Genomic DNA, 13,023 nt, shown 5'->3' with positions numbered 1-13,023 from the left:
CACAAGACATTTTCTGAGAACAACTGAAAGAAAAGAGAAGAGAAGAGAAGAGAAGAGAGAAAAGAAAAGAGAGAGAGAAGAAAAGAAAAATAAGCATTCTTAAATTTTATACAAAAGGGTTCTAAGGCCTATGGGCTACAGTTTTTGACTCCTGCTCTGAAGACTATAGTAACACTAATCCCATAGTACTACTGTCGTCTAGTTATGCCAAGTTCTTCACAGAAAAGGAGGCAGAAATAGAAAGCAAACTAAGACAGACAAACATTTTATCTGTGAGGAAAGACTGAGACTCCATTGATGAGAGACCACCAACCAAAGATAACAAGTGCTTTTCCCAAGAGCAACTGTGCTACGGAAGACTAACAACAAATACCCACGAGCAATCACCTTTCGGCCTTCTATTAGCAATGGGGCATGCTAAAATGAGGATCTGTAGCATATTTAATATAGCTAAGCCAACCAGGCAGTGTGGAAAACCAGAACCAACTTATTCTTCTGAGTATAGATCCACAGAGATCCTCACGTGAAACCCTGAACTAACACGGATTGTTAGGAATAAACTAACAAGCACGCATATACACACAGTTTTTAGAAATATAAGCTACTGCCAGGTAGTGGTGGTACACGCCTTTAACACCAACACTCAAGAGGCAGAAGCAGGCAGCCTGGTCTTTAAAAAAACTAAAAAAATAAAACAAAAATATAAGCTATTACCTCTGGTTAAAGACACAGAGGCACTGGGTCTGGAGAGACAGCTTGGCAGTTAAGAGCACTGGCTGCCCTTCAAGAGAATCTAGATTTGATTCCCAGCATCCATAATTCCAGTTCCAGGAAATCAGACATCCTCTTCCAGACTCCACGGGCCCTAGACACAAACATGGTGCACAGACACACAGGTAGGGTAAACGCCCATACACGTGAAATAAAATAAAATGTTAAAAAAAACATACTTTGCAATGGAGAACAAAAGAGTTCCTTTACTGGAAGCTGTGACTGAGCCAATTCACCTTCCTCCAGAGAGAATTGTATTTCTTCCGTTCCCTCTCTTCTACTAGTCCCAGTCTGATATGTATCCACGGTTTTGGAAGAGTCCCTTTCTTGAGGAAGACAATGCCAAGATTCTGCTCCCTGAAACAATTTTAAAGGAAAGGATTTTGGTCATTAACTGAGTCAGCACACTAATCCTTAGACTACTGTTTACTCACAGCATACTAAACAAGGTCCTCACCACAGTGGAGAACGAAACTTGTCCCTTCTCCCCACATTAACCTCCTGAAGGTCTCTTCTAATCACTCTCATCTCCTAGTACCAAGGTAGTCACTGACGCTTGTGCTAGGTCCTAAGTTCTCATTGTTAAATCAATATATTTGCTACTATATGACAAATATATGGTACTATACTGGGATAATTTTTAAAAAAGCTGAACAAATATTTCCAAGCCTAGCTATAGTATTCCTTAAGGCAAAATAGAACAGGTACTTCAGAAAATAATACCAGCATATTCTGGTAAAGTACATAATTCAGCTAATCTATTCCTAGGTATTTACTCAACAGAAATAAAATCATTTTATTTTTTATTTTAAAATAAAATCATTTTATTTTATGATGTTTACTCAAAAACTTGAAAGAATATTATTCAACAATAAAAATTAAAGAGTTGATATATGCAACATGGGCTAATTTCAGAAGGAAAGAAATCAAATTTTAAAAGTCTACACACTGTAATTTTGAAAAGGCCCACCCACCAACTACAGGTGCTTACTGCAAGGTCAAGAACTGGAGAAGGCAATGATTAAAACAGCACTCAGAAACTTTTGTACATAACAGCAATGCTGTATGTCTCAAGCATAGTGGTATTTACAAGACTATTTTTTAAAACTCATCTGATGAAGCTCATCTGAGTATAACAGTTTACTTTTCCATATTTTATTTATATATCAATAAACTTACCTGTTTAAAAAAGGAAAATAGACAGACAGCCAGTGGTGGCACATGCCTTTAATCTCAGCACTCAGGAGGCAGAGGCAGGCAGACCAGGCCAACATAACATGGTCTACAGAGCAAGTTCCAGGATACCCAGGACTACCTAGTGAGACACTGTTGTGGGGAGGGGGATCTGGGAGAGCAGGGCTATGAGGCAGAGTTTTGGAGGTTGGTCTGACACATGTTACTCAAGATCTGGTTATACCTATCCCTGTTGTGTAAACTTGCCTAAGTCATTATACTTGATTGATTAAACAGCCTATACCTGGGCAGGGCAGAATGGGGTAGGTGTGGCTGAGGTTCCTGGGCTTTTAGGTTCAGGAGAGAAAGATGGAAAGAGAGGAGGAAAGAGGATGCCTTAATGGGTTAGCATGGAGAAGAAACCACATGCCTGGGAGAAAGACTCCAATAATGGCGTGGAAAGGCCCAACAAATACAAACAAATACCATGGGATTACGGATGGAAAGTAGACCAGATGCGGATCAAGGTGGACAGCAATGGATGGTGAGCATATTGAGACAGTGTAATTACCTTGTTTAAGGTAAACAAGGCAATTATAAAATCTAACATGTGTCTGTCTTATCATTTGTAACAGCGGGTTAGATAATACCACCGTGATAATCTTACAGCTAATAATAAACTTTATATAGCCCAACACTCATTATTTTATTTACAACAACAGCAGAGTTTGCCTAACATGCATCATGATCAGGATTCAAAATCAACTTCAGAAAGCAAACAAACAAAAGAAGGGCAACCTATACCGTCATATATTCTCTAATGTAAATAACTGATGTAAGCAGAACTGAGCATAATAACCACACCTTCATTCCCAGCACTTGGGAAGTAGAGGCAGTCAGAACTCTTTAAGAGTTCAACCAGCCTGATCAACACAGCAAGTTCCAGGCCAGCCAGAGCTACATAGTGAAACCCTGTCTCAAAAACAAAACCAAACTTCCAGGGAAGGAGAAAGACACCTTGAGCGCTAAGAGGCAATATTTTTCCACCACAACTGGACAATTTAAATATTCAGTTATTAAAATAAGAAGTCAGAACAAACTAAGTTAGGAGAGTTCTTCAAATGCACAGTGGCTTTCTCTATGGTCTAGATGTAGATAATGTACTACTTAAATTTTCTAGTCTGGCCCACTTCTCTACTCTTCAAAACCAAACTCGATCTTAGCACTCACCTAGCCAATCCATCCCCTGCTCAAGGCCAACAAAGACCTGGTTACATCTCAAAATCAGCACAAGCATTTACTCACTAACCTAACACCTGCTCACACCTTTTCCACATCCAATCCATAATGAAGTGTGACGATTTTGCTTTCTAAATGTCCATGCTGTTCTGGGATGGATGGTTAAACTGAATCAGTCTAATCTCAGAGCAAGGCAGGTTTGTTTTGGCCCCCAAAACAGGCCAGGCTTCAAAGCAAAGCCCCTGCTGCCTTCAGAAAGAGCTGGTTTAACAAGCCCTGGCTGCAATCTGTCTCAGGGCATACTGACAGGACTGTCTCCACTCTTGAATGAGTACATTAGACCATCAGAAATTTGACCCTGAGTGACCCATACCTGCCCTGCACAGATAACCAGTTGAAAAAAAAAGCCCACACGGGGTCCCACTAGATAAGACCTAAACAACCATGGCATCATGACACTGAAACAATGCCAGAAAAGTCTCCCACGAAAGAGCCTAAATTTTCCACTTGTGGCTTTTTGTCTCAGTGAATTCACAGCACCATGTATACCAGTCTGTCAACACTGTCCACGGCATGACAAATATATATTGAAACAACCTACTTTTCTCATCAATTTCCCTGTTGTATACAGACCCAGGCTGGTCTGGAACTCAAGAGAACCACCCACCTTTGACTCTAAATTAGCAGTTCTCAACCTGTGGGCCTCAACCCCTTGGGGGTTGCATATCAAATACCCTGAATTTACATTACAATTCACAACAGCAGCAAAATTGTCAAATCCTGTCTCCAAAAACCAACCTATCAGCCAACCAACTAGCCAACCAACAGTAGCAAAATTACAGTTATGAAGTAGCAATGAAATAATTTTATGGTTGAGGGTCACCACAACATAAAGAACTGTATTAAACGGTGGCAGCATTAGAAAGGTTGAGGCCCACTTTTCTAAATGCTGGAATTAGCTGGTCATGACGGTGCTCATCTCTAATTCCAGCACTCGGAGGCAGAGACAGGCAAACCTCTATAAGTTTGAGGCCAGCCTGGTCTACAGAGCAAGTTCCAGGAAGCCAAGGCTACACAATGAAATCCTGTCTTAAAAAACCAAACACCAAAAAAACTAAACCCTAGAATTAAAAAGTACATGCTACTCACTTCCTTGTTCTAAAAAACTTTTTGTCTGACCCTCTAATTAGTGTCTTTCACTTATTCAGGCTGCTTTAAATCTCCCCCTACTAGCATTAGCTACTACTAGTTATCTTGCTAAAGCACAAATCTATTCATAAATTTCTTTAGAACATTTTACTGTCTTCTCAAATTCCGGGGAGAATGCCTCGAAATCCCTGGCATAACATATAAAACCTTGTAGTCCAGACTTGACCTTGAAAATGGCATGCTTTAAACAATGTGGCCCAGTGGTAGATAGAATATTTGCCCAGCGTGCCCAGAGGCCCAGGTTCAATCCTAGTCCTACAAAAATAAAAATAAAAACAAATGTAAAATGTGAAAATGAGTGCCTTCCTCATCTAGACTTTTTTAAAATCCTTATTTAGTTAGCTTTATAGTCTTCAAGGTAACCCCCCAACCTTCACTGGCAAATCCAGGTTACCTATTTTATGCATTCACAGCATTTTAGCACACACCAGTTTTACTTAGAGACCATGTGAATTTTATCTGCCTCTCTCTTTAGAATAACACCAGAAAGGCAGCAGTTTGGTTTGTCAAGATTTCCTTTTCATCAAGTACAAGATGAATGCTTCAAGCATGAACTGAGTGAATTAAACACCCCCTGCAAAGTCTAGCAAGCAAACATCAGGCACTGCTCTTCAGCCACCACGGCACACACTATCACTGTGATCAATGGAATCGTTCTGTAACTATATCCACTGTGACAACCACTAACTGAGCATGGCCATTAAGCATTTGAGAAGCGATTAAAACAGGGGCACTGAATTCCTAATTTTATTCTTTCTCCCCCGCCCCCACCCCAAGTACTAGGGCTTGAACTCAGAACCTTGAACACACTAGGCAAGACCTCCACCACTTAAACACACCACCAGCCCTTCTAGTCTTACTTCTTACTAACTAATTAACATGTAAAGAGCCACACGTCGCCGTCAGGAACAACGCAGTTCCAGATAGTTAAAAAGCATTTAGAGCATGGTTAGTTTCAAAATGATCTTGGCCGGATCTCTCTGTAAACTCTCTTCCTCCATTTGGTTTTTAACCTTGCTTTCTAATTTTCTAGGGTAGAGCTGCCTCACAAGCTACTTCCATTCTAAGTTCCACCCATTAAATGCTACAAATGCATTCTCAGAGACACACAACGGGCGGGAAGCTTCTCAAGAGCTCACGCAAAACCTACACTGATTCCTCCCGGGAGGGTGGGGGGGCTTCTTGTACTTCAATAAAACTGGGGTGCTAAATGTCTCTCCACTAGCTAGCTATCCCTAGCCTCCCCCACCCCCCAAGCTCCCAACTCCTGCCAAAAAAGCCTTTCTAACTGCACGCCCTGGCAGTACTGGCTCCCAGTGCATCTGTCATATCTGCCCTACTGCAAAAAGCAAAAACAAAAAAACAAAAACGGACTCACTAAGAGGCGGGAGAGACACCAGAGATGTCACAGGCAGGAAGAACCCGAGACTGCAAAGAGTTTGGTGTCCAGTCCCGCAGGGAGCAGGCCCTGAGATCCTGGACCAATTTCAGCAGATGAAGCACCTCGGCCGGCACTTGGCCCTCAGCCCCGCTCCTCCGCACAGCCCGGACCCCGGCTGCAGCGGCGCCCCTTACCTTCGCCTGGTCCTGGTGCTTCAGCAGAGCAGGGTACAGGTGCCGCGGGGGCGGGGGCGGAGGGACAAGTCTAGTAGCTTGGACAGGCTGAGCCTCCAACCAGGCTTTAGCCATCTCGTCCTCCTCTTCGTCCGTGCTCTCCAGCGGCTGGGACTCGCAGTTAAAATCCAAGTCCACTTCGGGCTCCGCCTCGTTAAACTCTTCCATTCCCGTGGTCTCCTCAGAGGTCCGGGCCTCCTCCGCCCCCTCGGTCGCAGCCCCTAACTCGTTCTTCAACACCTCCCCATCCTCATCCTCCTCCTCCTCCTCCTCCTCCAGCTCGCCGGGCCACGGCAAGTCCTCGGGCTCCATATTGGCGTCTCGCACCAGGCGGCTGTGGAGGAGGAGGAGAGGGGAGGGGCGCGGGGAGGGAGGGGAAGCGAGCTGACTGGCGGTTGCGGCCGCGCGCAGGCGCGCTTGCCGCCACCACCTCTCACGGGGCGGGGCTGCGACTGAGCGCGCGCGTTGCTAGGGACGCCCCGCGGGGCGCGCGGGAAGACCGCGGAAGAGGCGGGGCTCTGCTCACTGTATGCTCACAATAAACCTAGACCGGGCTCTGGCCGCGCTAGGAGCCCTCCGCAATTCACCACTAATTTTTTTTGTCTCTTGCCCTAGAATAAACCTGTTATCACGTTCGCAGGTTACAAGGGTTTTTCTGGTTGTTGGTTTTTCGAGACAGGGTTTCTCTGTGTAGCCTTGGCTGTCCTGGACTCGCTTTGTAGACCAGGCTGGCCTCTGCAGGCATGTACCCGGCTGCAAGTTACAGATTCTTAAAGGGTTAGTGCCTTAAGTGACAGCTTACTGCTAAAAAACAAAAAGGAGCTGGGATCTGACTTTAACACATGCAGTGGTGTGAGACAGAGCATCTATAAATTGAAGTTAAAAGACCCTCTAAAGGACTGCCAAGATGGTTCTACCAGTAAGGCATCTTCAATATAAGCCTAAACACCTGAGCAGGATTCCCAGAACCCAAATAAAAGTGGAGGGAGCAAACCAACTCCCCTCAATTGGGTGGCACACGCCTTTAATCCCAGCACTCTAGAGACACAGACAAATGGATCTCTTGAGTTCAAGGCCACCTTGGTCTACTTAAGGAGTTTCAAGACAGCCGGTGATACAGAGAAGCCATGTCTCAAAAGAAGAAAGAAGAAAGAGAGAGAGAGAGAAAAAGGAAGGAGGGAGGGAGGGAGCGAGGGAGGGAGGGAAGGAAGGAAGGAAGGAAGGAAGGAAGGAAGGAAGGAAGGAAAGAAGGAAGGAAAGAAAGAAAGTCTTTAAAAAAGAAGGGGGTAAGATGACTTAGGTAAAGGCGAGTGCCCACCCCCACCTCCACCCTGCATGACAGGCTGCCAACAGCAAATCTGCACCTCCTAAGCCTAAGGCGTCTCCAACTGGGAACCAAGTAAAATGACTGAGACATTGAATTAGACATTTCTAATTTAAACCATCACAGACATTTGTTCGTGACTCCCCAGAAAAAGCCACAACAGTGTGCCTAGTGTCTGGAACAGTCTCTGGAATGTAAGGAGATGCTCAGCAAACACTGTCAAATGAAAAGAACAGAGTGCAGATTGAATTGACTGGTCAAAAGATGATAAAAAGAATACTGGAACAAATTTGGCTTTCCTTGGAATCCTTTAGCTGCCTGCCCACTGGAGAACTTTTGACTTCTGCTACCAGCTAGCAACTGGGGGCTGATGAAGTGCATCTCCAGGTGTTTATGTGGGTGAAGGGAAGCTGATTATAACTGCCAGTTGATTCCAGGTGGCAAACCCTCATGTATGATGGATCATTGCCACAAATGGCTAAAGAAATCCACTAACAGCTTCAAAAATTATAATTATATATGGCATATATAGAAAATTTTTACTATTTATGTATATGACATATGTGTGTATATCTATGTGTTTGGAAAAATAGGCTGATAAATGCATACAAAAATATAATCAGAAAATTTAGAAAAACATAAAAGAAATTTATGATAGATCAATGAAGGCAAAATGAAGTATTCAGTAAATTCCCATTTGTTTTAATTTATATTACTGTGATAAAATACCTAGCAAAAAGTAATTTAGGAAGAAAGGGTTTATTTTAGCTCATAATCTCAGACTATTTGTAGTCCCTCATAGCAGGAAAGCTAAGGCAGCAGGTCACACCTCATCCACAGTCTAGAACAGAGAAAAAAGAATACATATATGCTTCCTGGCTTGCTTGTGAGAGTTAATTAATGTGGGAAGTTAATTAATGTGGGAAGACCCTGCCCACTATGGGTGATGTCATCTCCTAGGCAAGAGGTCCAGAACTGGATAAAAGTAGAAAAATGAACTTAGAGCAATCAAGCACACATGCATACATTCATTTCTCTCTGCTCATGACTATGGATGTGATATGACTAGTTGTCTTAAGGTCCTGCTGCCAGAACTTTCCCACCATGATGGACTATGCCCTCAAATTGCAAACCAAATTAAATCCTTCCTCCCTTAAGTTGCTCTTGTCAAGATATTTTATCACAGCAGCAGAAAAGTAACTGAGACCTGGTCTTCTCAAGACTGACGATCAATTCCAGATAGTCCACATTTTCAAGACCTTTTGTTTGGAACTCACTTAGCACTCTTCTTTGGTTATAAGTAATAGAAGTGGCTACTTTTGGTGGTACACACCTCTAATCCCAGCACTCAGGAAGGGAGAGGCAGGCAGATCTCTGTGAGTTTGAGGCCAGCCTGGTCTACAAAGCAAGTCCAGGACAGCCAAGGCTACACAGAGAAACCCTGTCTCAAAAACAAACAAACAAAAAAGATGTATGTTGTGAAACATTTTGGTTTATGATATATAAACATGTTTTGTAATAATCCCAAGTGTGGGATTTTAGTTTGTCCACACCTGTTAATTGTCTCATTTGGAGTGTGGTCTTTGCCAGCTGGGATTAGTTGAAGTTTGAGGATTTTGAGAATATAAATATGACAGTGACAGCCCAGAGGAAGAAGGTGTGGTGTCTTGCAGGAGGCAGAGGACTACTTGCTGATTTGCTATTTGCTGGTTAGCTGGACTTCTGGATTTCCTGACAACAAATATTGGTATTACCCCCACAAGAATCCTACAACCCTACCCAGCAGGAAGAAGTAAAAACGTCTATGTCTGCTTTCCCTATAACCTTCTTTTTTCCTCTATCTGGGGTTAGGGGTTGGAAGGGAGGTATAAGCTTTAAAGAACCCCCAAAATAAAGTAGCATTCGAAAAACTAGCGCCTGCAGACATAGAAAGAAAGAAAAACAAGTAATGGAAGTGACTAGCATGGTCAGTTTGCTTGCTTGTTTGTTTGCAATAGGATCTCACTCTGCAGCCCACGTTCTCTTGGAACTATGTAGCTGACCTCAAACCTGTGGGGATCCTCCTTTCTTAGCTTCTCTAGTGCTAGGACTATAGGCTTGGCCACCATGCCTGGCTTTCTCTAGTCAACACAATTGAAAAAGAAATGTATCGGAAAGAAGCAATGTAGCTCACATACCTTGCAAAGCAGAACCTCTCAGTTAATTCAGTCTGGACATTTTGAATAAAAAGCTGTTTGAAGACATCAGCATCATGTAACTAAACCATGTTTATGAAAAAGAATGAAATTAACAAGGAACGTAAAGCTGTGTAACTCAAAAGAGACAATTACATACCCACAGTTTATATGTACAGTGTAAGGAGCAACACAATAACTGCATATGTACATTTATGTATGTGCACCACTTGTAAGGGATTCCACACCCTCCTTTGATCTCCTCAGGTACCAGGAGAGTGTGGTGTCCCTTAGACCTGGAGTTACAGGTGGTTGTGAGCCACCATCTGGGTCCCAGGACACTGCAAAAACAAGTGCTCTTAACCCATAAACCAGCTCTCTCCAGATACATTCTCTCCTCACTCCATTTTGTAATACTCTCTCTAGTTCCCTTTGATAATCAGAATCAATTACCTTTGCCAAACAGAAAGCCCCTTTCTGGCCTATTAAGCCAGGTGCATGAAAAGTAGATCATTAGTGTCAGTTTCAACTTTCAGTTCATATGAGCCCTTGTTTTTTCCATGTTAGAAACTAAATCAACCCAGAGACTGAGAGACAAAAAAAATGTGGCAAAATTCAAAGACAATGCAGCAAACCTTTTTTTTTTTTTTTTTTTTTTTTTTTTTTTTGAGACAGGATTTCTCTGTGTAGCTTTGGCTGTCCTGTACTTGCTTTGTAGACTAGACTAGGCTGGCCTCAAACTCACAGCTATCTGCCTGCCTCTGCCTCCCTTAGTGCTGGGGCTAAAGATGTGTGCCACCATGCCCAGCTAGTCCAACAAATCTTATATATAATTTGTTTGTTTGTTTGTTTGTTTGTTTGTTTTGAGACAGGGTTTCTCTGTGAACCTTGGCTGTCCTGGATTTGCTTTGTAGACCAGGCTGGCCTCAAATTCACAGAGATCCACCTTCCTCTGCCTCCCTTGGTGATGGGATTACAGGCCTCGACACCTGGCTAGCTTTCAATTTGAAGAGTAAAGATTCAAGATTCTGATTCTGGAGTTCTGTGGTTCAAGAGCAAAAGCATAAAGAATCTGGACTGCACTAGCCAGGCGTTGGTTTAATCCCAGCACTCTAGAGGCAGATCTATGAGTTCATGGCCAGCCTGGTCTACAAAGTGAGTTCCAGGACAGCCAGGGATACACAGAGAAACTCTGTCTCGACAAACAACACAAACAAAAATAATCTGGGCTCCACCAAAGAGTTCTACCCAGGGTCCCAGCCGATTAGATAATGTCAACCTACACAAAGGAAAAAATCTTCCTCACTCAGTCCACCAACCCACATGGTATTCTCTAGAAGCACAAGTGGGGGTTCGTGCCTTTAATTCCAGCACTTGGGAAGCAGAAGATCTCTCCAAGTTCCAAGCCAGTACTTTTTTTATATAGGAAGTTCCAAGCTAATCAGGTCTACATAATGAGACGTCTCAGAAAACAAACAAAAACTCTCTTTAATTTATAATTGCAGTAGGAAAGGGAATTACTAAATACTTCCAGTAAGCCCTTTCTACCACAATAGACAATTTTAAGGTCAGGGAACAGGCTGTATTTTTCTGTCAGTAGCTGGATATCTCTACTTGAGCTGTAAAACTCAAAAACTATTTAAAAAAAAAAAATCACAGCCATGTGTTTGACCATTGGTCCTCTGTGAGAAGAATGTCAAGGACCTGGGGAGATGGCTCAGTGAGTAAAGGGCATGCTCCACAAGCACCGGGACTTGAGTTGGATTTTCAGGCCCATGTGTAAGCCAGGTGTTGCAGCAAGTACCTGTACTCCTAGGGCTGGGGAAGAGCAGACAGGAGTATATCTGGGATCACCAGCCAGCCAGTCTAGCTGAGCTCCAAGTTCAATGAGAAAACTTCTCTCAAAAAATCAGACAGAGGGGCTGGAGAAATGGCTCCACAGTTAAGAGCACTCGGCTGCTCTTGCAGAGGGTTCGGTTCCCAGTACCTACATGGTGGCTCACAGCTACCTGTAACTCCAGGTCCAGGGGAGCCTCCAAGGGCTCCAGGAATGCGCATGGTGCACATATGTACATGCAGGGAGAACACTCATACCCATAAAAAATAAACATAAATAAAAGAGAAAAATAAGACAGACAACGAGTGAGGAAGACACCTGATGTTGACCTCTGGACACTTGCACCCACCTGTATACAAACCTTTACACACACAATGTCAACCCGAGAGCAATCACCAGGCTCTCCTGAGTCCACCGCAAAGAATGTGCCACAGTGAGCTCAGACTCAGCACGGGGAGCAGCGTTGCTTTAGAGCCAGCGACAATCCCTGGGAGGTCTGCTTATTTCTCTTTTTCCAGGTTCTGTTACCATGGTGAGTAGGTACGTGTCCCTTTGGGAAAGACAGCGAGTAAGACTTGCTGTGTGTTTCTAAGTGACATCAGGAGACCAGATCACTTTCATTCAAAGTCCTGACTCAGAAATGGGAAAGAGAGGAGAAGCCGTAACTTTCTGTTGTTCTGTTTTATTAATCAGGACTCTTCATATACAGGCTCTCCTCCTCTTCCTCTTCTTCCTCCTCCTCCTTTTTCAAGTTTTATCATTTAAGTACAACCTCATCAAGTTGTCCATTTGGCCCTCGGTGCTGACAGGAAAGGAATCACCCCAAAGTTTTCTGTGGCTCAACTATTTTGATTAGTACTTTAAACACAAAGCCATCAGGTAGTCAGGACCCCCTTCTCCAGGTGAAGAGCCCGCTTCTTGTGATACGCTCATCTGTACAGCAAATCCAAAGAGTTCAATAGCATACCTTGATTCCCCTTTTCTTCCATTTCAATTTTTTAGATATATTTATTTTTATTTTATGTGTATGATTAGTTTACATGTTTGTCTGTGCACCACTCTTCTGCCTGGTGCCTGTAGAGATAAAAAGCTGGCATCCGGTCTCCTGGAACTAGAGTTCTAAACATTTGTGAGCTACCATGTATAGGCGCTGGAACCAAACCCAGGGCTCTCAAAGAACAGCAAATGTGCCCTTAGCTGCTCAGTCATCTCGCCAGCCCTTATTTCCACTTTTGTAAGCCCAGAAAAAAGGAACATTTTCAGAGCCTTCTTGGGTAAGATCATTAGGAAAGGGGTAAGGGACACATACACACTCATTTCTCCACTACACATGGCCTAAGCTAGCACTACAACCAAGCAGTCAGACCCTCTAAAGCTAAATCAATTGAAGACAACCTAAAAGTGTGTTGCTGGCACTGGACAGCTGGCTCAGCCGTTAAGAGCATTTGTTTTTCTTGCCAAGAACCCAGGTTCAGCTTCACGTACCCATATCAGGTAACTCACAAGCACCTCTAACTCCAGGGCACCTGCCTTCACATATGCATATATACCTACTCAGACGTATACACGTACATATAAACATAAACATAAAACCTATTAAACATTTGTAAACTACTTTTTAAAAAGCACATTGCTAATTATTTTGGATTTCGTGTCCACGTGCGTTATCCATGTCTGCTGAA

At 43.3% G+C, this 13,023-nt stretch overlaps 1 protein-coding gene across 7 annotated transcripts in view; it reads right to left on the bottom strand.

Moving 5' to 3' along the window:
• Positions 1-6,340, bottom strand: part of Alms1 (ALMS1 centrosome and basal body associated protein) — a 97,613-nt gene extending 91,273 nt beyond the window's left edge. For all 7 annotated transcript variants that reach the window (XM_060383640.1, XM_060383644.1, XM_060383642.1 and 4 more), the window contains exons 1-2: positions 5,968-6,340; positions 951-1,128 (exon numbers count right to left, since the gene is read on the bottom strand). In XM_060383640.1, coding sequence (XP_060239623.1) covers positions 951-1,128; positions 5,968-6,318 — 529 coding nt within the window. In that variant the 5' untranslated portion in view covers positions 6,319-6,340. The remainder of the gene's footprint in view (positions 1-950; positions 1,129-5,967) is intronic.
• Positions 6,341-13,023: the final 6,683 nt, after the last annotated feature.

Source organism: Meriones unguiculatus, chromosome 5 (assembly GCF_030254825.1).
Source record: "Meriones unguiculatus strain TT.TT164.6M chromosome 5, Bangor_MerUng_6.1, whole genome shotgun sequence".
NCBI lineage: Eukaryota > Metazoa > Chordata > Mammalia > Rodentia > Muridae > Meriones > Meriones unguiculatus.
This window is presented reverse-complemented; position numbering and strand designations above follow the sequence as displayed.